The 27,593-nt window shown below is 42.0% G+C and overlaps 1 protein-coding gene and 1 long non-coding RNA gene across 2 annotated transcripts in view; one reads left to right on the top strand and one right to left on the bottom strand.

The window, feature by feature from the left end:
* Nucleotides 1-25,393, bottom strand: part of SLC7A8 (solute carrier family 7 member 8) — a 59,978-nt gene extending 34,585 nt beyond the window's left edge. Inside the window, exons 1-4 of the mRNA XM_081290522.1 lie at nt 24,924-25,393; nt 24,271-24,459; nt 6,836-7,040; nt 4,720-4,871 (exon numbers count right to left, since the gene is read on the bottom strand). Coding sequence (XP_081146648.1) covers nt 4,720-4,871; nt 6,836-7,040; nt 24,271-24,421 — 508 coding nt within the window. The 5' untranslated portion in view covers nt 24,422-24,459; nt 24,924-25,393. The remainder of the gene's footprint in view (nt 1-4,719; nt 4,872-6,835; nt 7,041-24,270; nt 24,460-24,923) is intronic.
* LOC308646951 lies at nt 717-11,367 on the top strand. Its single transcript, XR_014021535.1, has 3 exons — nt 717-807; nt 6,807-7,007; nt 10,705-11,367. It is a non-coding gene; the product is annotated as an uncharacterized lncRNA (long non-coding RNA).
* Nucleotides 25,394-27,593: the final 2,200 nt, after the last annotated feature.

Genomic DNA, 27,593 nt, shown 5'->3' with positions numbered 1-27,593 from the left:
CATCCCCAATACTAAGGCCACCAGACAGGGGAGGGATCCAGGTGAAGATAAGGGTGATTTTCTCTGTTGACTCTCTTTTATGTCTGACTTGAATCTTTTACATGGAGAATATAATCATTTACTAGGGAGATAATTTTAAAAAGAAGAAAAGAGAGACAACAAGGAAATAACAAAAGGCACTGGAAACCAAGTTTTAATACCTCCCAGTCCCCTTTCCTAACTCCCTTTTTCTGCTAATATGCTTGCTCTGGAGAAGGGAGAAAGGCTTTTCATTTAATTAAAATGTAAAAATACTTTCCTTTTTTGCTGCCGGGTGGCCAGGGATATTCTGCTGACTCAGCAGTGAATAATCAGCTTTGACCTAAATAATAGAATAACTCAAAGTGGCGCTGCAGTTGCATAAGCGAGATCCAGATCTGCAGTTCCTTCTCTCTCTCCCTCTCCAACTACCCCGCCCCTCACCACCGGGCTCCCGGGCTCCGGCAGGCAAGCCAGTTACAGCAGGTTCTTTCCGCCTCTCCACCCCCACCATCTGGCTCATCACAACTTCATTTCTCATCCAATTGCTTCCAAAAACGGCCCCACCACAGAACTATTCTTGACCTCATCTCCTGCCTCATAGCAAAGCCCAACCCTGAGGCTTTGCCACATCCGCTTTTCCCTGCTAGGCTCTGTGCCCTGTCCTCTAGGACCTAGCTATACACCAGTGACCTCTCCACGGAGGGTGGCCCAAACCTCTCATTGCTCAGTGGATGAAGCCCATCAACAGCATGCCAAAATGAGACAGCAGAAAGCAGAATTTCCTAGGTAAATACGTTCTCATCATAACTAAGCTCTTTACAGCTTCTGCCAGGAGTAGAGCTAGGTTGAGCTTCTCCAGGCTTGATTTCCAAAGAAGGCTGTACCAGGGCTCAGTGGTACTGCACTTGCCTAGCAAGTACAAGTCCCTGGGTTCAACACTAGTCCTGCAAACAAACAAACAAAATATTGTACCTATTTTATGCAGTTAACTTATCTGGCACCTGCTAAGAAGATAGAGTAGGTTGGAAGATGGTGGGATTGGGTGAGTCAGAGGGCTGCTGGAATAAAAAATGTTAGTGAAAAATGGCATCCACCAAGCCTTTCTGACAGCCTGGTTTTTGTTTCACTGGATTGCTTAAGAGATGATTTGAGGGGCTATACAGAAGTGAGTTTAGAAAACAAGTATTCAACAAACCAGAAAACAGAACCTCTGTACATGTACTTAAAACAACTGGGAACATTGGGCCTAAAGAAGAGAAGGAAGAATTGTGTGTGTGTGTGTTCACATATGTGGATGTGTACAACATCCAGTGGCCTTCACAGCCACAGGAAAGGGACACCGCAGAGCATGAGAAACAGAGCTGTTCTCCATTTCCCCTAAAGGTGACATGAGGAAGAGGCTTAAGTTTAAGACTTTCTTGGGACTGGTGAGGTTAATGCAGAGGTAGAGCACTTGCCTAGCATACACAAGGTCCTGAGATGATCAATTCCTAGTATAGGACAAAAAAAAAAAAATCTGATTACAAAGGTAGAAAAATACTTGAACATCTCTTTCTTTTTTTTTTTTTAAGAGAGAGAGAGAGAGAGACAGAGAGAGACAGAGAATTTTAATATTTATTTTTTAGTTCTCGGCGGACACAACATCTTTGTTTGTATGTGGTGCTGAGGATCGAACCCGGGCCGCACGCATGCCAGGCGAGCGCGCTACTGCTTGAGCCACATCCCCAGCCCATTGAACATCTATTTCAAGGGCACTGAAAAATTCCTGTCTTTGGAGGACAAGATTGACACTGTCAAGTTGGAAGTAATTTCCTTGCAGTTCTACTTAGAGGACAGGCCAGATAGGTTTTATTGAATCTTTGATGGTGGTAAGAGAAAGAGAAGGATCTCCTCATTTTTGTTATCAGCCAGTTTCTAAGTTTCTCCTGGCTTGGTGCTAGCAGTGTCTAGGTGAGGGGTGAGCTGCAGAGGGGACTGTATGCTATGACTTTCTGGAGTTGGATACAAGCAGGAGCACTCTATTTTTTTTTTTTTTTAGTACTGGGAATTTAACCCAGGGTTGCTCTAAGTCACACACTTATTTAGTTAGTTAGTTTTCAAATAGGGTCTTGCTAAATTGTCTAGGCTGAACTGGAACTTGTGATCCTTCTGCCTCAGGCTCCAAAGGTACTGGGATCATAGGTGTGTACCACCACACCAACTTAAGCTGGAACTCTAATCTCCTGGGAGGATTGGGCCCATCCTGAGGGGAAGCCCAAGGCTGCGCTACCAGTAGTCTTTGTGAAACTGGTCAAACCCTTGAATAACTTCCTGGAGTGTCTTTTTTTTTTTTTTTTGGTAAGGGGATTAAACCCAGGGATGCTTTACCTCTGACCTACATCTCCAGACCTTTTTATTTTTAAAAATTTTGTGACAGGGTCTTGCTAAGTGGTTTAGGGCCTTGCTAAATTGCTGAGGCTGGCCTCTATCTTGATATCCTCCTATCTCAGCTTCCCTAGTGGCTGGGATTATAGGCGTGTGCTGCCACACCAGGTCTCAAAGATCTTTCCTTTGGTGTTGGGGATTAACACAGGACCTGCATCTGCCAGTAAGCTAAATCAGCAACCCATGGGTTCTTGATTTCTAGTAGGAGGGCAAGGGTGGCCTCTTGTCTGAGATACTTCAGCAGCATCAGCAAGAAAAAGGAAGCTGTCTGTGTGCATAAGACACAGAAACAGCAGTGACCAGCACTCATGTGCTTCCCCTTCCTCCCCCTGTTAGCTTGTCTGATGGCAAAACCAGCAACTTTTCCTGCATTCCCACGCCCTCCATCCTCCCCTTCCCTCAGCTGTGGATCCAGCTAAGAACCAAGAATGTAGTGGCCTTGCAGCTTGACATCCTCAGTGACTGACATGACTGGGACACAAGGTGCCCACTGCTGTGCTGAGTGCATCCCATTTCTTCTCTCACACATTTCACACCCTCCTGAGACATAGGGTTACAATTTACAATCCACATCTGACAGTGAAGTGGGTTGAGTAACTATGCCAAAGAGTCAGTTAGATGGTGTGGAGTGGAGATGCAGGCTCAGGGGCTCAGCCTAGTTCAACAGGACTGACCAAGCACAAGGAATAAAGTCCCAAACAAGGGTCTCAACTCCACATTAGAACTTTGTGTGTGTGTGTGTGTGTGTGTAGCTAGGGACTGAATCTAGGGCTTTATGCATGCTAGGCAAGCTCTCTGCCACTTAGCCTCATCACCAGCCCCTCATTAGAAGTTTCTTAGGTGGTGGGGTCTCTCCCTGAATTGACCTCTACTGCCAAAGAGGACAAATTTGTCAAGGCTCCAGATGCTTGCCTGTAAGAGGTATTGGGGTAAGTAAATGGTCCTCCCTCCCCGACCCACCAGCATGATGGAAAAGAAGTGCCTGACTTGGGAAAGTTACAGCCAGGAGCATTCCTATCCTCAGCTAAGTATGTGAGTGTTAGAAGTTGTAAGAAGGCAGGGACCAAGCCAAATATGAAGTATGACCTCTGAAACATGTCCAAGTAGTTGCTTGAGAAGTTGGTGTTTGATTAAGGATGTAGAATACTCCAGGTCAAGGAGACCACAGAGGTCAGCACTGACACTTCCTAGAAACATGGCTCTGTGGAACTTCTCGCTTAAGTTTTTCTACCTTTTCCAGCTCACAGAGATCTTTCCCCTTCCCTAAATTTTTACTGAAACTGACTAAATCATAGCTACTACATCTGTTTATATGACTTTCCCCATTTATAAAGCTCATCCAAGTGGGGTCCGGTGGTACACACCCTGTAACCCTAGCAACTGGGGAGGCAGAAGGAGGAGGATCACACGTTCAAGGCCAGCCTCAACAACTTAGCAAGAACTGTCTCAAAAGATAAAAATGGCTGGGGATATAGCTCAGTGGTAAAGCACCCCTGGATTTAACCCCCAGTACCTAAATAAATAAATACTTAAGTAAAAATTAGCCAGACGTGGTGTCACATGCCTATAATCCCAGCAACTTGGGAGGCTGAGACAGAAGGATGGCAAGTTTGAGGCCAGCTTGGGCAACTTAACGAGACCCTGTCTCAAAACAAAACATAAAAAAGAGCTAGAGATGTGGCTTATGGTTGAGCACCCCTGGGTTCAATCCCTGGTACCAAAATTAATCAATCAATCTTGAAAACTCATCCAGGGCAGAGACCAGGGACAAAGTCTCCCAAGAAGTTTGCAAAGTATGAGTTGGCCAGTTGAGGTAGAAGTGGACCAGACCTTCCCCTACGAAGCCAAAGCAGTCTTCCTATGAGCAGCCAGGAGAAACTGGCAAGGTGTGCTATGCTGGAGAGGGAATCAGAAGACCTGGACGCACTCAGGGCCTGTGTCCTGGGGTAAGCTACTTGCTTGGCTCTCTGTTTCCTTATCTCTTCTAGGAAAATGATAATACTGGCCCAGCTTACCTCATGGTTTTATCATGAGGCTCAAATCAGATAATATAGGTGAAAGTGCTTCATGCTAAGAGCTCTGTCAGTAAAAATGACTGTTCCTCCAATAAGTTTCTCCTTCTTTTTAAAACATCAGATAATTATATGCAGAGTCCATGGTTCCAAAATACACTTGTAAAAAATGGAGAGAAAAATAATGGGGGGGAAAAAAAAACAAAAACAAAAAACCAGGAGAACAGGAAGGAAAATCAGATGCATGCAAGCCAATACTTACATAAACAGATGGCAGCCAGGAGACGAAGGCCAGACTCTGGGGGGAAGCAGGTGGGGAAGAGTGGCTGCAACACATAGTTGGAGAAGGTGAGGGCGATAACGGCTTGGTTGGTGGGGTAGATCACCAGCACAGCAATCCACAGCCTCAAGAACCTGAAGGAGGAAGAGGACAGCCCGCCAAAGGGCACGGCAGGAATTCAGTCATCAGAAGAGAGCCTGGGCAAGTTGGTGGGCAGCCATGAGCAGAGACAGGTAGATTAAAGGGGTGTGTTTCCTTTTTTTTTTATTTTCAGGGATGCTAAAGAGCCCAGCTCCCACCCCCACCCCAAACGAGACACCCAGTGCTCTGCAACGGCAGTAAAACTGTTTAACAATGGAGAGCTAAGTTTCAACTAGCACCAACACCAGTCTTGGCATCTTTCTCTCTCCCTTCTCCTTTCATCATCTCTTCTCTGCCACTGTGGCCCCCAGCATTCACTGGGGGAAAGATTAAATTTGCAACCCAGGATTCTGACAGCCAGGACATGCTAAGGGTGTGGCTATATTAGCAACTGCTGGGGGAAGCATCTAGTGGGGTATTCCAGGAAGTGGCTTTCACACCCATTGACCCATTTGTGAGAGCTGAGCTCCTTGGCAGGTTTGAAGAACCTGAGGAAATTCCAGATTAGGGCTTGATTCTAGAGGGAGGGCATCATCCTCAGTAATATGAAAAGAGGGCACACTTACTGGCCACTCTCATTTCTCTTTTTCTTTTTTTTTTTTTTTTAATTGGTTGTTCACAACATTACAAAGCTCTTTTTTTTTTTTTAAAGAGAGAGTGAGAGAGGAGAGAGAGTGAGAGAGAGAGAGAGAGAGAGAATTTTTAATATTGATTTTTTAGTTCTCGGCGGACACAACATCTTTGTTGGTATGTGGTGCTGAGGATCCAACCCGGGCCGCACGCATGCCAGGCGAGCGCGCTACCGCTTGAGCCACATCCCCAGCCCCATTACAAAGCTCTTGACATATCATATTTCATACATTAGATTGAAGTGGGTTATGAACCCCCAATTTTACCTCAAATGCAGATTGCAGAATCACGTCGCTTACACATCCACATTTTTACATAATGCCCTATTAGTAATTGTTGTATTCTGCTACCTTTCCTATCCCCCACTATCCCCACTCCCCTCCCCTCCCATCTTCTCTCTCTACCCCATCTACTGTAATTCATTTCTCTCCTTGTTTATTTTCCCATTCCCCTCACAACCTCTTATATGTAATTTTGTATAGCAATGAGGGTCTCCCTTCATTTCCATGCAATTTCCCTTTTCTCTCCCTTTCCCTCCCACCTCATGTCTCTGTTTAATGTTAATCTTTTCTTCCTGCTCTTCCTCCCTGCTCTGTTCATAGTTGCTCTCATTATATCAAAGAAGACATTTGGTATTTGTTTTTTAGGGATTGGCTAGCTTCACTAAGCATAATCTGCTCTAGTGCCATCCATTTCCCTGCAAATTCCATGATTTTGTCATTTTTTAGTGCTGCGTAATATTCCATGGTGTATAAATGCCACATTTTTTTTATCCATTCATCTATTGAAGGGCATCTGGGTTGGTTCCACAATCTAGCTATTGTGAATTATGCTGCTATGAACATCGATGTAGCAGTGTCCCTGTAGCATGCTCTTTTAAGGTCTTCAGGGAATAGTCCGAGAAGGGCAATAGCAGGGTCAAATGGTGGTTCCATTCCCAGCTTTCCCAGGAATCTCCATACTGCTTTCCAAATTGGCCGCACCAATTTGCAGTCCCTCTCATTTCTCAAGATAAAAAAAGGCCTACGTTTTTGTGACAACTTTTCCTGGAAGTCTATCATCAGTGTTGTCACATAGCTCTATTTGCTTTGGCTCATACTCTTGCCCACCAAGATCAGTGAAGAGATTAAAATTACAACCCAGTTCTCCATCACTCTTAGGAATATTAAAGGGACACAAAGCTACACTAGCGACCATGACATGGAGGCAAAATGGCAGCACCACGCAGAGACTGCACGTTGAGACTAGAAACCCCCAATCTGACCTGTTTCTGAACCACCTTTCTCCTTTTCTTCTAGACCACTTAGGCCTCCGCAGATGTGCTTACCCTGCCAGTCCTCCAAAGATGTCCTTGACATAGGAGTAGTCACCTCCAGATTTGGGGATGGTGACCCCCAGCTCAGCATAGCAGAGAGCTCCCACGGCTGTGATGATGCCTGTCACAATCCAGACAATGAGTGCGAGGCCCACAGAACCTGCGTTCTCCAGCACACCCTTGGGTGAGACAAAGATTCCAGAGCCAATGATGTTCCCTGTAGAAAGCACCAGGAAAAGCAAGTGAGACAGTGAGGTCAAGACATGGCAGGATTGGCCTTTGTAGGGTGGTCACATCTCTGATCCAATTCTAAATTGCCTATGAGATAAGTAAATGATCTTCAGCAAATGTGTCTAGCAATAATTCTCCCTAGAGTAGGGATACCTCTGAGCAGAGAATTGGCCAGGAACTTGGTTAAAGTACTTTACGTGCTTCATTTAATTCTCCAAACAACACTCTGGAGTCAATAATAACGTTTATTATATTTTACAGAGGAGGAAACTGAGTCTTAGAGATACCAAGAGAGTTGTCTAAATCTACACAGTAGTAAATGATTAAGCAAATACTGAATCTCAGGATACTGTAACTGGGCTACACATGGTCCACCCAAGGTGACAAGGGTCTAAGATTGGCAGATAATGTCAGGACTGGAAAAGTGGGCTGCTCTCAGAGACCATCTGCCAACTAGAAAGCTTAAAAAAGGAGCCAAAGGGCAAAATCTTTTGGACACCCCATGACTGGAGGTTTTCAAAACCTATGAGTATGGACAGCACTCCTGGAAGCTTGGCTTCTACCCCAGACACAACAGCCCCACCCTTAGCGAAGAACATGAAATAACCCCATAAAAACATTCCCCGTAGTCTGGAAATGGTTTGTAGGAGTACAATATGCAAAGCCTCAGTACTACATTCTTCCAAAGGTCATTCCCCTCCATTGTTTCATTTGACCCTCACAACAACCTTTCAGAATCCAGGAAAAGGAGGAAGGGCAGACATTACTCTCTATTTTACAAACGAAGAGACTAAGACACAGTGGGGTTAAGTGGCTTCCTCCAAATTCCATAGTTACTGATGGGTAAAATTGGATCTTGAAGTCAGTCTCCTGATGTTTAATCCAATGCTCTTTCCACTAATCCACTTCTTCTATACACACTGGGCTGGTTTTCTCTGAGAGATGAGGCCAGCAGCAAGTACAGAATGAGGACTCCTGGGCTGTGTTGAGCAGGGGAGGAGAAGGAGTGTGGGGCAGTGCCTGACATGCTTCTTCCCAAGTTTTCCTTTGTCCAATTCTTATGATTAAAATGATTAGAAGTGGTAATAGGGTCCACTGGACAGTGCTTTGAAAACTCCAAGCCCTGTTCAGCTGCATCACTAAATGCCTAAGGGAAGAAGCAAGACTAAATGAATCCAGGTGGAAATGCAGGGCTGAAGTATCATGAGGCACGGTGGGCTTGACAGTGTTCTGGAGACATCTTCAATTCCCAACATCTCCTTTTCATGGTTTGGAGAGTGTAAAAAGTCCTATGCTTAGCCAGGTGTGGTGGCGCACACCTGTAATTTCAGGGGCTCAGGAGCTGAGGCAGGGGGATCACAAATTCAAAGCCAGCCTCAGAAAGGTATCAGACCCCTAAGCAACTTAGCAAGAACCTGTCTCAAAATAAAAAATAAAAAAGGGTTGGAGGGCTGGGTATGTGGCTGAAGCGGTAGCGCGCTCGCCTGGCATGCGTGTGGCCTGGGTTCGATCCTCAGCACCACATACAAAAAAAAAAAAAAAGATGTTGTGTCCGCTGATAACTAAAAAATAAATATTAAAATTCTCTCTCTCTCCCTCTCTCCCTCGCTCTCTCTGTCTCTTAAAAAAAAAAGGGGGGGGGGTTGGGGACGTGGCTCAGTGGTTAAGTGCCCCTGGGTTCAATCCCCTGTACCAAAAAACAAACAAAAACCAAAAAACAGTTTTATGCTTGACTTTTCTGATCAACTATAACTCAACCTCAATTAATTCCTGATACTTTCACTTTTTTTTTTTTGGCCATGCTGGGGATTGAACTCAGGGCAAGGCAAACACTCTACCAACTGAGTTACATATCCCTACCCTCCTGATAATTTCACTTGTAAACCAAAATTCAGTTTACTTATTTATTTACTTACTGACTTACTTATTGCTGTGGCAAGAGTGAACCCAGGGTCTCACACATGCTAAGAAAGTGCTCTACCACATAGTTACATTCCCATCCCCAAAACCCAATTTTAATCCAGGGTCAGGCATCCAGTTATTGCACTTAAAGGGGAAGAGAAGAGAATATTCACGTTCTAAAAGCATGATGTTCTATTCCCCTGGGATGCAGAATATGCTGTCCATTTCCAAACTAAAAAATTGTCACGAGATGTATAGTAAGAATGCAGAACAGGTCCAGAGGACTTAAAAACAGCGAAAACCAGAGAGACTGAGATATAGAATCAGCATAGGGCCACAGCTGGGAACAGATGAAATGGAAGCACATTTCTTGTTTCAAACATGTGTACTTTCTTTCGGTGCTAACAGTCTATCCCAAGAGAACAGAGCTACTTATAGAATGTAACTAAAAGAAGAAACAATCCCTCATCATCAAATCTGTGATACAAATATTAGGCAAAAAGTGAATAGATAAAAGATATCCTGAGTAGCACAAGTTTGTTTTTGTTTGTTTGTTTTGGTACTGGGGATTAAACCCAGGGGCACTTTATCACAGATATATCCCCAGCCCTTTTCATGTTTTATTTTGAAACAAGGCCTTGTTAAGTTGCTTAGGGCCTCACCAAGTTGCTGAGGTTGGCCTCAAACATGTGGTCTTCCTGCCTAAGCTTCCCAAGTTCTTGGGATTGCAGATGTGTGCCACAGTGCCCAGCCCAGAAGTTCTTTCTTTTTTTATTTTTTATTTTTTTTTTTTGGTACTGGGGATTGATCTCAGGTGCCCTTGACCACTGAGCCACATCCCCAGCCCTATTTTATATTTTATTTAGAGACAGGGTCTCACTGACTTGCTTAGCACCTTGCTTTTGTGAGGCTGGCTTTGAACTCACAATCCTCCTGCCTCAGCCTCCCAAGCCACTGATATTACAGGTACATGTCACCATGCCCGGCCACAAGTGCTTTTTCCCCCTCCATATTTTTTTTATCCGTGCATTAAAGTTGTACATAATGGTGGGGTTCGTTGTTACATATTCGTATATGCACATGTGGCACAATTCTTAAAAGATTTTTTTCCTTATATGTTTATGTAAAGTTCAGTGATAGGAATGAGAGGACATCTTTCCATCCTCTTCTCTGCTCAACCAGTCCCCACATGTGCTCGGCATGATGTGTTGGCTTAGTGTCCCAGGACTCAGGACATGTTCATCCCGTAACTCCTCACCTGCCAAAACTAAATGCACAGCTGTTCTCTGGAAGACATCAGTGCTGGGAAATGAAAGAACTAGGGACAGAGTTCCTAATAAGAATAGTAAATTCCTAGCCTACCAGGAAGTTATCAAAAGAGTGATCTACAGAGCATTTCAAAGTCAGCCAAGAAGAGAGCAATAGACCTAGGGTTATAAAACCAGTTCAAGGGGTTACAAAAACAATCAATAGCACGAGAAAAACAAGGTTTGACTTTGGTCTTTAAGATACTGAAAAAGGAGGAGGGAATAGCTAGGCTGTTTCTTAGAGCTGGGAACGGTTCCGAGGGGGAATGTGAGGGTGGGTGTTATTTGAAAGATCTGACCTTCTTAGGAATGAAGAGTCAATGTTCCACTAAGGGTTCTTGGAAAACAAACATGGCAATAGAGATCAGTAAATCAGATTCAGTGAGTCTCTGCTGTTGCTGTGACATTTCCAGAGTGTGTGTGCTCTCCTTCTCTTTCTAGGTCACAGGAGCCACTGGAAGATGGGATGTGAAAGACTAGAAGCCACTGGAGGGGTCTGGCCCACTTCCTGCTTCCACTTGTTCTTGGAGGCTCTGTGACACTTTCCAAGGAGCTGCCATGATTGGGAAGGTCTTAGTAGATTGGCATTGGGACCGGAGTAATTTTATAAAAAGTGCCCCCCATCTTAATTTTGGCAAAACTAAAATTACAAAGAACAGCTCTACTAGCTTGAACTGAGTGCTCAGGAGCTGGAAGGAATGCTTCTCTGATTCTAGGAAGAAGCTTCCTAAAAAAAAAAAATAATAACCTGGGGCTGGGTTGTGGCTCAGTGGTAGAGCGCTCGCCTAGCACCCGTGGGGCCCTGGGTTTGATCCTCAGCACCACATAAATAAAATAAAGATATTGGGTCCGACTACAACTCAAAAATAAATATTAAAAAAAAACCAAAACCATAACCTGAGAACATTTCTTCCACCTTAGTTGCTTCTGGAACTTGTGCAGGAGAGGATTGTTGCTTACAGCAGAGCAATGCTCTGGAGCTGGCAGATTTTACATTACATGCTCAAAAGCAACGTCTACAACATACAATCTTTAGTATAATTATTTGATTAATATTTCTCTCTCCCACGGTACTGTAAGCTGCAATAGCAGGAACTGTGTTTCTTTCCCTCATCTATGAAGTGTCTCCTAGTAGACAAGACACTTCATAAATGTTTACTGAATAAATAATGTCTGACATCATTTACTGCATTTTTATTTGGAACTTCCAAATCCCGTAACAATGTTGAGTGTGTATTGTACATAGGCAAACAAGTAAATCAACCTACTTATTTCAGTGCTGAGTAAACTAGACTGGCTATTATTATCAACTCTAATTCATAGGGAAGAAACCAGGTCAATTATAATATTCCCATTTTCCAAATAAAGAAAATGAAGGAGAGGCATTATTATTCCTATTTTATGGATAAAGAAACTGAGATTCAGAGAAGTAATTACTTGCCTAAATCACAGGGTAAGGTAGTAGTAGCTAGACTGGAACCTAAATCTTCTGCCACAATCTCAAGCATTTCACTTCCCACAGATACTGGAGTAACTTCATGCCCCACTCCACACAGGCAAGGGGAATAGTTTACACACAGCACTTATTAAAGAATAAGAACATATTGCTGGGTACAGTGGTACACACCTGAAATCCCAGCTACTCTGGAGGCTGAGGAAGGAGGATCACAAGTTTGAGGCCAGCCTCAGCAGCTTAGCGAAATCCGTCTCAAAAAAAAAGACAGGGGATGTAACTCAGTGGTAGAACACCCCTGGGTTTGATCCCCAGTATCCCTCTGCCCACCAAAAAAGAATTGGAACAGATATCTGATTCCTTCCTTCTATCTCAATGGTGATTTACAAAACATTCATGTCCACTACATTACTTGAGTCTGATAACTACTTTCTTAGGTGGGCAGGGCAAGTAGCATCATCCCTATTTACCTTTGTGGGAACTGAGGCTCAGAGAGAAGAGACTTGATCAAAGTCACATACTGCAGAAGTAGCAAAGCCTGGACGAGAGACCAAGTCCTTGGACTCCTGCCAGGGTTTCCTGCAGACTCCATGCTGCCTCTCCTCTAGAAACTGCAGGACACGCACTTCAGCTGGAGGGCTTCCAAACTTGGACACTGTCCAAATGAGACTTTCCTAGAGTAGCTTTGATAAAGGAGAACAGAGAACCTTTCTTTCTTTTTGGTACCGGGTATTAAACCCATAGGCACTTAACTACTGTGCTACATCCCCAGCCCTTTTTATTTTTTTTTCATTTTTGAGACAGGGTCTCACTAAGTTGCTTAGAGCCTTGCTAAATTGCTAAGACTGGCTTTGAACTTGTGATCTCCTGCCTCAACCTCCCAAGTCCCTAGGATTACAGGCGTGCACCACCATGCCTGGTGGGAACATTTTTTGATGCTGTGGGGATTTTTTTTTCTCTATTGTTTTACTCTTTTACACATTGTCTATAAGGCCACTTAAGTGTGTGATGCACACCTGTCTGGTAATGCCTAGGTAATTGAGGTCAGGGTTTTACTCCTGCTTCCATCCACCCCAATTAACAAAGTAATCATCTTATCACACAGATCTTCTTTAGTGAAAAATGGATTCTGGGATGCCTGGACAATGAGGCCCAGCTTGGCTTGTTCTTTCAAAGAAAAGCTAAGCAAACCGTTGTATTAAAAATGGGCCAAAAGGGCGGCGGGGCGGGGGCGGGGCAAGTTGTATCAGCGGGCAAGTCTTCACTAGAAAAATTGCCGGAATTGAGAAAATCCACATTTGCCATGAATAATCACTAACCTTCCCACCTGTATGTCAATACTCATGTGACTCCCATTAAGGCATTACTCACATCCAGGCCTGTCCACACTAGAAAATCTGTAGCCATCAAAGTATTTCCTAGGGCATGGAATTATAGACTTCTAATGCCCAACAGACCCTCAGATCCAAAGGCTTTGGCTTTCCTTACTTTTTCATGTTAGTCTTAAAGTCTAACCACAGCTTCCTGTTGGGGCTTGGAGGTTCTGGCCATTTTCATGTCCAGAGAAAGCTGAAGTGAATCTGCTTTGTGCTTTCTCCCTAAATGGCTAGGAGACTCTCAGAGCTTTTCAGGACTGAGGGAACAGTGTGAAAGCAGGATCTGGCACACTGGAGAGGCTTGACCCTCACCCCAGGCCTGCAGGCTCATGTGCCTCTCCCTGCACACACTTTCCCATCAGGGTTGTACAAACAGCTGCCACAGGGGTAGGAACAGGTCAAGACTCCAACATATTCCCTTCAGGACTGAATGTCCTGCAGATTGGAGATGTGGACAGCATGCAGGACTCTGCTGTTCTGGATTCCTTACTGGAAAGCGCAATAAACTCAAGAGTTGGAGGAGCTACTGGGTTCTTACTTTGCCACTTAGAAGCCCTGTGATCTGAATCACTTCCTTCATGTACAGAATGGGAATAATCATTCCTGCTCTGCCTACTTACAGGGTTGTTGTGGGGCTCAAGGGAGATCACATCCACATGAGGCACTTTATAATCTATGAAATACTAATAAAGATAAGGACATACTAGGATCTGTAGCAGTAGGGATAGGCACCAACTGTAGAAGAATCCAACAAGCTCGCTTAGGAGTCTTGGCTCTGAAACAGCACTGTACAGCCAGGACCATGAAGCATTCTCTGAGTCATTTGTCTACTTGTCTAGATATAATTTTTAGATGCTGCAGGTAGGCGGGCCGCAGGTAATTGCATTTCAAAAAGTATTTATTGAGCGCCCACTCAGTACATGCTTGCTTTGGAAGGTAATTGGGAAGCACTTGTTCACACATGGTCTTTTAATGAAATAGAAGGACATAACTACCACCCACCAGCCAATGAAAGACAGGCATTGTGGCCTGAGGGGCAAAAAGTACTCAGTCTCAAAAATGCCCTGCAAGGACTTAATTTTGCCTCCAGTGTTTCCCTGCCTGATTGGAGAACCACGCAACTACAGGGAAAGACTTTGACTTCCTAAGTGGCTTTTCAACCAGGGACAATTTGCTCCTCATTTTCAGCTGACAAAGTCTGGAGATACTTTTGGTTTTCACACTGGAGTGAGATGTTACTGGTACTTAGGGTGGCAAGGCCGGGAATGTTGCTAAACATCCTACAAAGAACAGATCAGCCTCACACAACAACGCATCTGATTGCTCTACCTTCAAGCTTTAATGTCATCATCTGGTAATCTGGTAATCTCTCAAGTCCCTAAATCCCTTTCAGCTTTGAATGTGGATTTTTTTTTAAGCACAAAATGTATGGTTCATGGGAATAACTCACTTTTAATTGGTACTGGGGATTGGACCCAGGGGAGCTTTACCACTGAGCCACATTCCCAGCCTTTTGTTTGTTTGTTTGAGGCAGACCCTTGCTAAATTGCTGAGGCTGCCTTTGAACTTGTGATTCTCCTATCTCAGCCTCCAGAATCACTGGGATTACATGCAATTGATTCATTTTTTAACTGACAGCTATTATTCAACAAATACTTTCTAAGCACTTACATGTGCTACACTGAGAATGTGGAGACATGAAATTGAGTAAGACTCAGTCCCTGCTCTCAAGGAATTGTGTGAAGACATGTGTATGCACACATACAGCTAACAACACCAGATAAAAGAGAAGTTAAGGATGTACTATGCAACATTTTGACACGGTATTAGGGATGAAAAAGACTACTGGTTGCAGGGGAAAGCTGCTAATGAGTACATAGATTCATATCAACAGAGAAAAAACGGAAAGGCAATTGGCTAGTTGCTGAAATGGTCAGTTCTTCCCATCATCCAATCAGTGCAATCAAAATTTCTCAACCAGAATTAGTGAGTGTCTGAGTTGGGAGTTGGAGGAAAAGTAGGGGTGATAGAAGACAAGCTCAAGAAGAGAAACTAATATTTATTGAACACATACCACAGAATAGGGGCTTTGTTTTAACACTCCAAAAGAAACTTTCATTTAATAGCTAAGTAAACTGATAATTAAGTTGTTCAAGGATAGGAAGAGTGTACACGGGGAAGCAGTTTGCAAACCCAAGATTATCTCCAAAGCCGGTCCTCCTCTGATGTATCACTGATGGCTCCTCCCTCTCTATTTGTTACAAGTCATGGAAAAATTCATCTTAAGCTTTCTACTTCCAGAACCTGGTCTCAAAAGCCCCCTTAAGGCAGCCTGATCTGCCTATTTCCGATACTTACTAACCACCCTGCACAGAATTATATTCTACAAGAAGTAACTAAAGTATGCATTTCACAGACGTGCAAGTAGGCACCTTTAAGATAGAGATAAGGAAAAGTACACTGATAATTCTGCAGCAACGATACTCCAGGCAATCTGCCTTCACAATATGCAGCTCAGTATGAGGCTGCCCAGTACATCTTCAGGCGTACTCTAAAACTCTCTCCCCAGAAGTGACATCACTGATGATGCTGAGTTATTTAAAGCAGGGAGCCAACCAATGGGAAAATTTATGACTGTGACAAAGAATAAGGGATGAGATGTGATCAATAAAGCTTCAGTCCAAACTTCAATCATTCTATAAATAAAACAGCTTAATATAGACTTGAGGGATTATTCTGCTTCTTAGAAATAAAATTCACCATTGCTTAGCACAAAGCCTAGGGTATAATGTACTCAATGAGTGTTTGCTAAATTATGGAATAATCTCCAATCCTGTGACCAGCAGCCCCCACCTTTTTCCTAAGTGGCAGCTTGCAGTTTGCCATTTCTAGAACTCCACAGAAAAGGGACAGAAGTGGAGGTGAGTCTCTCTAAGCAAATTCTGGGACAGGAACAAGATATGGTTCTTCTTGCTCTGTATGCTCAAAAGGGAGATAAATATCAGAAGAGAGGTCTGGGGATATAGCTCAGTGGTAGAATATCTGTCAGTCTGAACAGACCCTGGGTTTAACCCCTAGTACCAAAAAACAAAAACAAAAACAAAAAAACAAAAAGAGAACACACATACACACAAAACAACAACAACAAAAAGCCAAACACAAAAAAAAAAAACACAAAAGAGAACAGTTTCTAGACCCCTGAGTTCCTAAATTGTTCTTGTTTTCTTCTTTCCTTCTTTCCTTCCTCACTTTCTTTCTGTTTTAGTGTACTGGGGATTAAATCCAGGGCATTTAAGTATGCTAGAAAAGAGATCACTAAATTGCCCAGCCTGGCCTCAAACTTGTGATCCTCTTGCCTCAGTCTCCCAAGCAACTGGAATTATAGGTATGCACCACCACCCTAGGCATGGTCCTTGTGTTCTGTAGATTGGAATCTACTCCTGGAATAACTTGCTCCTGGCTGCTTTTCTAGATCCTCCCCTTGCCCCACAAAAGCAAGGAGAAAATAATGAGAGCAACAACAGATTCCTGAGACACTTAAGCTTGTAGGCAGCTGGATTAACCCTCAGAGGAAAGCAGAAAACCCTGGCAGCTTGGCAACTTTTGAGAAGTCCCAAACCTCTACTCATTTCAATAAGCTGATTTAATTCAGAAAAGTTGTATATTTGGTGCTAGCCTCTTTGAAAAGGTCATCCGATTTTGTACAGCATGTTTTTATTGTTGTTATTTTTCCAAATAAAATGGGCTTTTTGGTTCTTTCTTTTGAACTCCACTTTATACCTGCTGGCTTCCTCTTTTCTTTCCTGGACTCTTAAATATCTCCTGCTAGCCATTCATTCTGTTTAATTCTGCTCGTTGAGGGAACATTATGTAGCCCTGACAGTACCAGTTTCAATAAAATTGGTCCCTGAGCTCTCTGGTTCCTGGAAGTGGGAAGTGTGTAAAAAGATCCCTGGTCTCAACCGCCTTGTGCTCCATGCTATAGAACACTGCAGTTAAATCTAGTAGCTTCAAAGTTCAATGACCTAGGGGCTGGGGATGTGGCTCAAGCGGTAGTGCACTCGCCTGGCATGTGTGCGGCACGGGTTCGATCCTCAGCACCACATACAAACAAAGATGTTGTGTCCGCCAAAAACTGAAAAATAAATATCAAAAAAAGTTTAAAAAAAAAAAAAAAGTTCAATGACCTTGCTTTGCCTATTACCCAGTCCTTTACGTATTTGAATCTTGCGACCTTGCATTTTTCTTTTTTCTAACTTTCTTTTTCTTTTCTTTTCTTTCTTTCTTTTTTTTTTTCTTTTCGTAATACTTGGGGTTGAACCCATAGGTGCTTTACCACTGAGCTACATCTCCAACCCTTTTCATTTTTTTTATTTTGAGACAGGGTCTCACTAAATTGCCTAGTCTGGCCTGGAACTTGTGATCCTCCTGTTTCAGTCTCAGGAGTAGCTACAGCTACAGGTATGTGCCACTGCACTACCTGAACCTTGCATTTCCATAATGCTATTTATTGCCTGAAACTATTCATAAAGTACTCATCAAGTACCATGTACCTGGTTATAGCAAGTGCTCAGTAAACGATAGCTACTTCTTATTACATTGCTGGCTATAGACCTCCTACTCACCAAGATATGTTTCTTTTGAAAAGTCTCTCAGCTGGCTTTTGTCCCAGAGTTTTCTTTGAGAATGATGAGAGTTTTAATTATATTTTCATTCTGAATGAAACAAATCCTAATACTCTTATGTCTGTCTGTCTGTATTTGTTTCTTTCTTTTTTCTTTTTTTTTAATATTTTATTTTTTAGTTGTAGTTGTACACAATATCTTTACTTCATTTATTTATTTTTATGTGATGCTGAGGATCGAACCCAGGGCCTCACACGTGTAGGCCAGTGCTCCACCGCTGAGTTACAATCCCAGCCCTCTTTTTTCTTTTTAATGTAAGTACAAACTTAAGAACCAATCTTTCTACTCCCTCCACCTGGTCGGCATCCAGCAAACATTTTAGGTATTAGAAGCTAATACAGGGGCTGGGGTGGTGGCTCAGTGGTAGAGTGCTCGCCTAGCATACACGTGAGGCACTGGGTTCGATCCTTGGCACCACATAAAAACAAACTAATGTATCCACCTAAAACTAAAGATACATACATAAATATTTTAAAAAGAAGCTAATACATTATTTTAGAGTCCAAAATGTGAAATATTCTAAAGTGGTTTAGACCACATGGGTCTGAAATCTTTTGGACCTGTCATTTTTTCCATCAGCTTAACACCATTTGAGTACAATTATGCCTATGGCCACATTTCTCTGTTGAAAGATATCCTTTTTAAAAAACATTTTTCCCAAAGTTTTTCAGTATTAGACATTTACAGTCCTTCCAGATTCTAGTCTTGAGCTGTCTTCCTCCATGGCCCATTCCACCACCATGTGACACACATCATCCTTTCTCCTGTGGTTACCAAGTAGAAATAGGGTATGGGGAAGCATTTTGGCTCTGGAGATAGACCATTCAGTTATCAACTGTGTGAACCTCAGCAAATTACCTATCAGCTTTGTGACTCAATTGTCGCCTATTTACAATAACAAAACAATAAGATCAATTTTCGTAGGATTGTTGTCAGTATTAAATAAGATAACATATGTAAAGAGCTTACAGCACAGGAACTAGCATTTAGTAAAAGCTGGATACTTTTTTTTTTTAACTGTGTTAGTTGGGAGACTATGGTCTAGTACCTAGACCTGTATCCAGTATCACCTTGCAGTAAATATAACAAGTTTCCTCATGAGCATACAGTGTACTAAAAACAAAAAGGTCTCACAAATTATGAACATTTTTTTCTTAGGCTCTATATACTCTTGTTTGTCTTCAGATCTAATTTTAGTGCCTGTATCTAAATACATGACTAATACACAGTTCCAGACAGTCAGGAACTCTAACGTGGCTGGAAGGTGTGCAATGGAGGAGTTAATGGGAACACAGCTCAGGTTTGCCCCAAGTCTTTCTGCAATTGCACCGGGAACACTGCCTTCCTCCACCCTGACTATCCAGCACCCCAACACTGGGAATACATTAATTGCTTCATCTACAAAAATGAATAAGGACCCCTGCCCAGTTTCTACAGGAAAACATCCCTTTAAGACATAAAAATAGAAATAATAGAAGATCTTGGTTCAAGATTCAGACAAGTTCTGGGTTTGAATTCTAGTTCCAAGACTTTTTAGTCTTGTGACCTTCTACAAGTTGCTTATCCCTTTGAGCTCCTATTTCCTTATCTGTAGGAAGAGATAAGTACCTACCACATAGGGTTTACTGTGAAGGACAAACAGATTTTGTACCTTAGATAACTGGATGAGAATGCCTGTCAGGTGATATATTAATTGTTGTCATTATTAATAAACATGTCATCAACAAGTGAATTTTGCTGGTCTTCACAATCTTTTTAGATTTGGGGGTTGAGGGGGGCTTGATGTAGTGGCATATCCTGCAAGTTTGAGGCCAGCCTGGGCTATTAAGTGAAACCCTGTTTCAAAATAAAAAATGAAAAGGGCTAGGGGATGTAGCTCAGTGGTACAGCCCTTGCCTACTATGTGCTAAGGCCCTGGATTCAATTCCCAGTACCACATACACACACACACACACACACACACACACACACAAAAGATTTTGGGGGGACTCCACATTCATGATGAAATCTAAGGTCATCTGCTACCAAGAGTTAGGATAAAGGTGCTGTTAAAAACTAAACAAAGACTAGAGGTATAGCTCAGTGGTTGAGCACTTGCCTAGCATGCCCGAGGGCGTGGGTTCAATTTCCAAAATCACATACGCACAGACATCAAAACATACCAACAAAACTGTCCAGGTTGATGAAATTATTCCTAGCTTAAAATGTCCCCATTGCCCATCAGATAAACACTTCTTATTACTAATGTCTTCAAATTTTTGCCCAAGAGCCAATTAAATTAAAAAAATCATTTGAGTAATTGTTCTGCTAAGCAATAAAGATTATGAGATATATAAGACACTATTTTTCTTCTTCCCTTTCTTTCTTTACTATTTTCTTTCTTTCTTTCTTTCTTTCTTCTGGTGCTGGGGATTGAACCCGGGGCCTCACATATTCTAAGCACGTGTTCTACTGTTCTACCATTGAGATACATCCTCAGCCAAGACACTGTGTTTTTGTTTTTTTCCAATGCTGGGTTCTAAGCAAACACTTTACCAATGATTACACCTCCAAACCCCAAGACAATAATCTATGCTCAAGGAAATAACAGTTTAGTCATTGTCCTTTTGCTTACAAAGTATCCCAGAATTCCCAGTACCTTAGTATCTTTTACTCCATTTTTTCCCCACATATTTTCAAGAGGCTTCTTTGCCGAGCATGGTAGCACACACCTGTAATCCCAGCCATCTGGGAGGCTGAGGCAGGAGGATCACAAGTTTGAGGTCAGCCTCAGTAATTTAGCGAAGCCTTAAGAAATTTAGCTATATGCTGTCTCAAAAGAAAAAATGAAAAGGGCTTGGGACATAGCTCAGTGCTAAAACGCCCCTGGGTTAAATCTCAGTTCCAAAAAAAAAAAAAAAAAAAAGGCTTCTTAATCTGCTTGCTAGTGAGAATTATTCCTTGTGCTTCCTGACCTAACTTTGCCCTCCCCTAGCTCTTACTAAGACATGCTGTTAATGTTTCTTTTTAATAAATATGAATCCTATCTTCTCACTCAGATAAGTAATTCCAGGACATGACTCCTGTAAGTTCGTTTTATATTTCCATAATACCTGATATTCTGTTATTTCTACTTTCAATCATCAATGATAATTTTTATTTATTTTTATTATTTTTTAAAAATATTTATTTATTTTTTTTTAGTTCTCGGCGGACACAACATCTTTGTTGGTATGTGGTGCTGAGAGGATCGAACCCGGGCCGCACGCATGCCAGGCGAGCCACATCCCCAGCCCCAATCAATGATAATTATGAATGAAATTTTATGAGCTTATATGAAGTATATAGTTTAACTTATCCTTCTAAGTCAGTTGGGTATGAGACAGATTTGGGTCAATGCTGCTTTCCCATATCATATCATCTGATTCACTTAGGAAATTTCCTGTCTCCTTTTGCCTTTTAATTCACTTTCTTCCATAGTGTTGACATTGAACAGCAAGCAGATTACTGAATTCTGCATGGAAAATGCCAGTTCTATTTTTGCATTTATTTTGAAACCCTGTTTCAAAATAAAAAATGAAAAGGGCTAGGGGATGTAGCTCAGTGGTAGAGCCCTTGCCTACTATGTGCTAAGGCCCTGGATTCAATTCCCAGTGCCACACACACACACACAAAAAAAAAGATTTGGGGGGGACTCCACATTCATGATGAAATCTAAGGTCATCTGCTACCAAGAGTTTTCCTTAGTCAAATACTCAAAGAACAATAGACTTGTTAGGTTAGGATAAGGGTGCTGTTAAAAACTAAACAAGGACTAGGGGTATAGCTTGAATCATTATCATCCACTCTGAAACCCCTCTAGAAGAGGACAGGGCAGCACCTCAGCACATCTGCAACTCATAGCCAAGCAGCAGGGAAAGCAGAAAGTATTTTGCCCCTACATCATCCTAAAGGGAACAATTATATCTATCCTAATTTGAACTGAGGTAGAATAGTGCCAGTTACCTCTACAAGGATTTTTTTTTTTTTTTTTTTGTGGTGGTGTTGGGGATTGAATTCATGCCCTTGTGCATGCAAGGCAGGCACTCTACCAACTGAGATAAATCCCCAGCCTACAAGGATTCTTATACTTTCGAAAAAATCCTGATTTTTCTGAAACCACATATTATATTTGAAATCTCTTTTCACCACAGAATACCAGTATCATTGCTCGTTACTGTAATGTCACCATGGGGAACCCTGGCACTACTCACATTGAAATACTATCCATGGGGCTGGGGATGTGGCTCAAGTGGTAGCGCGCTCGCCTGCATGCGTGCGGCCCGGGTTCGATCCTCAGCACCACATACCAACAAAGATGTTGTGTCCGCCGAAAACTAAATAATAAAGATTAAAAAATTCTCTCTCTCTCTCTCTCTCTCTCTCTCTCTCTCACTCTCTCTTTAAAAAAAAAAAAAATACTATCCATGGGGCTGGGGATGTGGCTCAAGCGGTAGCGCGCTCGCCTGGCATGTGTGCGGCCTGGGTTCGATCCTCAGCACCACATACCAACAAAGATGTTGTGTCCGCCGAGAACTAAAAAAAAATAAATATTGAAAAATTCTCTCTCTCTCTCTCTCTCTCTCTCTCTCTCTCTCTCTCCCCTCTTTCACTCTCTCTCTCTCCTCTAAAAAAAAAAAAAAAAAAAAGAAAAAAGAAATACTATCCATGAGGTAATGGACAAACCAGTAGTAATATTCACCCAGATGAAATTGTACTTATTATATCAGAACACTCCCATTTCTTCATAGTCTTAGAAAAAAAAAATTTTAAGAGACAAAGACCTCAGGACATAGGCAACTTCCCTCTAACTGAATACCTGCATTTATGGAGGGATGGGTAAGCAAGGCTGAAGTAGGAAAAAGGAGGTTTGCTTGTGTTGTGCATGAGGACTCTGTGTATCAATCAGAGCCTTCCCAAAAGGAGGAAAATGCTTAATCCATTCAGTCAAATTGAGGAAAGAGGCAACAGGCTCTAGGCTATGTATAGATTGCAAATTGGCATGAGCTATACCTATTAAGTTCCTGGCTGATCTCATTTTACAGATCAATTGAGATAAAGTAAAGGAGAGGCAAAGAAAATGTAATAAGAAAAAGTAATGAGAGATTAAGATCATGACTGATTTTTTAAAAAAATATTATATATATTTTTTATATAACTGTAGAATGCCTGGAAAACCTCTATGAGTTAGAGAATTAGAAAAAGTAGATCCCATTTTGAAAGGGACTGGAGATAACATGATCACTGAAGTCTGGGTGTGGAGTTGAAGAGGATTATCTGAATACTGTACTGATTTTATTTGAGTTCAAGGGTGTTCTCCAGTGTCACTTTGCTCTCATGCCAAAGTGTCTCTGAGCTACATGAAACATGTTGTTGTCTAGAGAAACTGGTTTATGGGCCACAAGACATTTTAAGCCTTCACAAAGGAACTCTGGAGAGAGACCACACATCAACACATTGGGCCTGACCATTCTGTACCCTTCTTGTGGGAAGAAGTAAAGCTGTCTATCAAAGATAGTAGAGAAAACTCATTCTCTGAAGGGCAGGAATGTGCCATTGCTTGACATCCATCCTCAGAGCTTCTCTGAAAAGAGGAAGCTGTGTTGTCTTGAGCTGTAATTGGGGCCTGGGCTCTACAGAGGGTCTTTGAGAGAGATATCATCATGGTCTGCACTGGCACTGAGGGCCACCCAACTCCTTACCTTCAAAGCCTCCAAGACAGGACACATTTTACTCATCAATTCCTCCTGCACTTTACATTATAGTTACTATTCCCTTTGAGAACTTACAGAGTCTTCTGTATTAAGAGATAGGTGGATTCTACTAGTCAACTAGAGAAAACTGTAAACTGTAGAAGACCACAATCTGTCCCCTTTTTCTTCCATAATTTCTTCATCTGTGAAAAGTGAATAACAGCCCTGTCACATCTACTTCACACAGTAAAAATGCTGCATAGGATGGAAAAGGCTATAAAAAGTCAAGGGATTATTATGGTGGTTGTTGCTATTTTTATTACACATTCCCTAGTTTCATCTAACATACAACAACAAAATATCTACTAAATATGCCTCAAAAGCCATTTTACAGCCTGCGGAGGGTGTTTGCATAAAACCAAGTTTAAAAAAATCCATGTCCCTCAGCCTGAATCAGAACCTCCAAGTGAAGAGCCAGGTCACCTATATTTTTAACAAGCTCCCAGGCAATGTCGGAAGGCATAATCAGCCAGGTTTGTGACCCTTATTTGCTCCATTCTACGAAGAGACCTGTTTAGCCTGGTTTGGAGGAAGAGGCGTATGACAAATATGACTTCCATGCCTCTCAAACTTGACCAGTGGAGGTGGGTTAAAACACAGGTGACTGACCATACTTTTCTAAGAGTAGGAAGCAAAACCAGTGCTTCAGAGGGATTAACATCCCACCGAAGGACCCCTAGAGTGCGGAAAGGGCGGTAGGTGGGGAAAAAAATTGGACTCACCTACAATGATACCACAAGCACTGACCAATCCGATCTCTTTCTTCAGGGCTACTCCGCCCCCTCCGGAACCGGCCTCGGGACTGGCCTCTCGCTCGCTCCCACCTGGGTGGTTCTTCTCGGTGTTATTTCGGTGCCTGGCTCCTTTTTCCATCTTTCTTGTTAGGATTGGAACCTCCAAAAGCTCTCTCTCTATTTAAATGCATGTGCGGGTAGATAGAGAGAGAGAGAGAGAGAGAGAGAGAGAGAGAGAGAGAGAGAGAGAGAGAACCTTTAAAATTAAAACGCCCTTTTCCAAAATAGGGACCACTCCTACCCTCTAAAAAAGACAAGCAGATAAAAGGAAAAAGTGAGATAATAACTATTCTGTATTGACGCTTTCTTATCACTCCTGCTTATGATAAGGAACATGTTGTTTAAAAAAAAAAGAAAAGAAAAAGGAGATGGGGGCTGGGGATGTGGCTCAAGGGGTAGCGCGCTCGCCTGGCATGCGTGCGGCCCGGGTTCGATCCTCAGCACCACATACCAACAAAGATGTTGTGTCCGCCGAGAACTAAAAAATAAATATTAAAAATTCAAAAGAAAAAAAAAAGAAAGAAAGAAAAAGGAGATGGGAGAGGAGACATAAAAATTTACATATAAAAATAGAACTGTACCAGCGACTCCAGCTGGAATTCTCCTGAAAGGGGTGTATCTTCGGAAATCAGGATGGTTCTGCTCGGTGGACCAGGCAGTGGCTTATTTCAGACGCTTCAAAAAGACAGTCGTCTGGATTTCCTTGCAGCTCTCCTCCTAACAAAACAGAATGCCTTTACCTCCCCCTTAGTCTTTTCGTTTAGGATGAGGCTAACAGTAGTTTTCATTAACTGGAGGGTGGGAAAAGGCAATCCTCAGGTACTTTCTTCTTTTCCCAGAAAGACAAAAGCTGTGGACCTGAGCGGCTTGCTCTAGATCTGCTTTCCACCTGCTGTGGGATTCTTTCCCCTTCCCGTCTTCTGCTTCCGCTTTTCCCAGATGTCCTCTCCTTTTTTCCGCTGGTCTTCTCGTCCTTTTTTCCCAGGGTCGGATCTCCGCTTACGGCACGGACTGCTCCATCGCTCCGGGTTACGGGAGAGTGGTTCCTCCACACGCGAATGTGCTTCCCTTTTAGCTAGGGGTTTTATTTGCTGACCCAGGCTCCGCCTCCACCTCCTGCGTTCCTCTCCATCCTCAGTCCCTTCTCCTCCCTCCTCTTCAATTTAAATATTAGCACAGAGCACCCCCCCCCCCAGGATCTCTGACAAAATGGATTAAAACATTTCTCTTTGTAATCGGGTCTTTCTCCTTGTAATTAAGTGGAAGTAAAATCCTTTCGCGTCAACTGCTCTGGGAGAGCTCAGTAACCAGTATTGCACTATAGGTCGTACCGCATTTGTGAGCTTTATAAAATAAAGGAACAGTGGTGCCCAGGCTTTTAATGCCATCAAAAATGAACTGGCCAATGTATTGAAATATTTAGGTCTGGATCATTGGAGGATAAAGGAGAGAAGATTGTAGGGATAACATCTTTAAGAGTCGTTTCTTGAAATTAGAGGGAATCCATGGGTGGGGGAGGAGAGTAGAAGGAATTAAAGATAATGCAAAAATTTCATTTAGTGTTATTGTGAACTATGAAGGGGGGGGGGCAAAATCACCAGGAACAGGTGGCCTCACTGCTCACAACTCTTATTTAGGTACTGAAACATAAAAGCTATGACTCTGAGCCTGGTGTCACACTTTCCAATATTTTTATGTCTGTAAGTTATTTGAAAAGTAGACATGGGAATGATCAGAACCCCACTACTCAGGAAGCAGAATGACAGACGTTGAGAGATGACTAACATTACCATATTGATATTATACCTCTACTTTCCTGAAGAATTTCACTCAAAACTGTTGCTTTACCACGGAAGCAGTGATGTCTATTTCCAATTGTAAAATACTTGAAAAAAAAAAAAGTATGAAGCATTGTAGCAGACAATACTATAAGTTTAAAGTTATTGTGGAATCCTATTAAGTATATTATGAACAATTATTTTATTTTAAAATGGGTCTAAAAAATAAAAATTCCTAAACGGAACAATTTACTACAGAAACTTAGACTTTTTGGAAAATGTTCCAAAAGATTTGGGGTTTTAAGGAAAACAAATACTTTTTATTCTTTAAATTGGGGTTGGATGAGCTATTGTACCAAAAGCTTTTCCAAATGGGGTAAAGTCCGACAGCAATCTTCTTTTCAGTCTGCTCCTTGATCACTCAGCAAGTACTAAGATGTTTCAAAGGTTAAAATTTCAACCCTTCTCCTTCTGCTGGTTCAAGATATAGCAATTTGAAAACCTCAGCAAAAAAAGAAAGAAAGAAAGAAAGAAAAAGTGTGGGTGGTGTATAAAGGATTTTCAACAAAAAAGAACAGACAAGGCAGGAATATATAGCACAAAACTCTGTGGGAGAGAATGAGTCATGGAAAATGAAAAAATCTGAATTGCCTCTGGCCTTTCCTGACAACCTTAGAAAGCACTGAGGAAAAATTTGATGGATTTATTTTTAAACAATCCTATTTGAAGACTTCTGCTCAGATTTCAACATCAAGGGATAAAACAATCTTTCTGCTTCTCAAACGTGAGTTCTTCTAGTAATGCTTGTAGTTCTAATTTAAATAGTTTAGACTGACTATGGGATAAAATACAAGTATGATGAATCTGAAGTCTCTTGCTAAAACAAGTGCAAAATGACAGTGGGACTATAAGCTTTAGCCCTCTATTTCTGAATTATGAAGCTAAAGGTGGTTGTGAGATCAAATGCATTTCTGGGATACAATGTAGCACCAAACTGGTTGTTGAGGATTAATATTTCTATTTTTGTAGCACTTGGAATTTATAAGTAACTTGACAGTCTATTAATGGTGTAGTTTAAAAGCTAGGAAAGGAATCTCTTATCCTTCAAAGGGACCATTCATAGTGTGTGCCTCTGTTTAGGTTGGGATCTTTTTGTGCAAAATTTCATGAGACTTAACATTGAATACATGTGAGAAAGAAAAGTCTTGGTGTAATATGTTGAGAAATATCTGTAAAAAAAGGATTAATTGAAGTTATTACATTTTGAGCACTGAATTCTTTTTCATCTATGTTCATTTTACACTTATCTTTATATTTTTATTTTACTCTACATTTATATATGCATGTATGTTTGTGTTTATTTATTTCTGGTACTGGGGATTGAACCCAGGAGTGCTTTGTCACTGAGATATATTCCCATCCCTTTTTAGTTTTTGAGACAGGGTCTCACTAAGTTACTAAGGGCCTAAGTTG

Source organism: Spermophilus citellus, assembly GCF_964194105.1.
Source record: "Spermophilus citellus genome assembly, chromosome: 4".
In the NCBI taxonomy this organism is placed as follows: Eukaryota; Metazoa; Chordata; class Mammalia; order Rodentia; family Sciuridae; genus Spermophilus; species Spermophilus citellus.
Note: the sequence above shows the minus strand (reverse complement) of the source record. Positions and strands in the feature narration are given on the sequence as shown.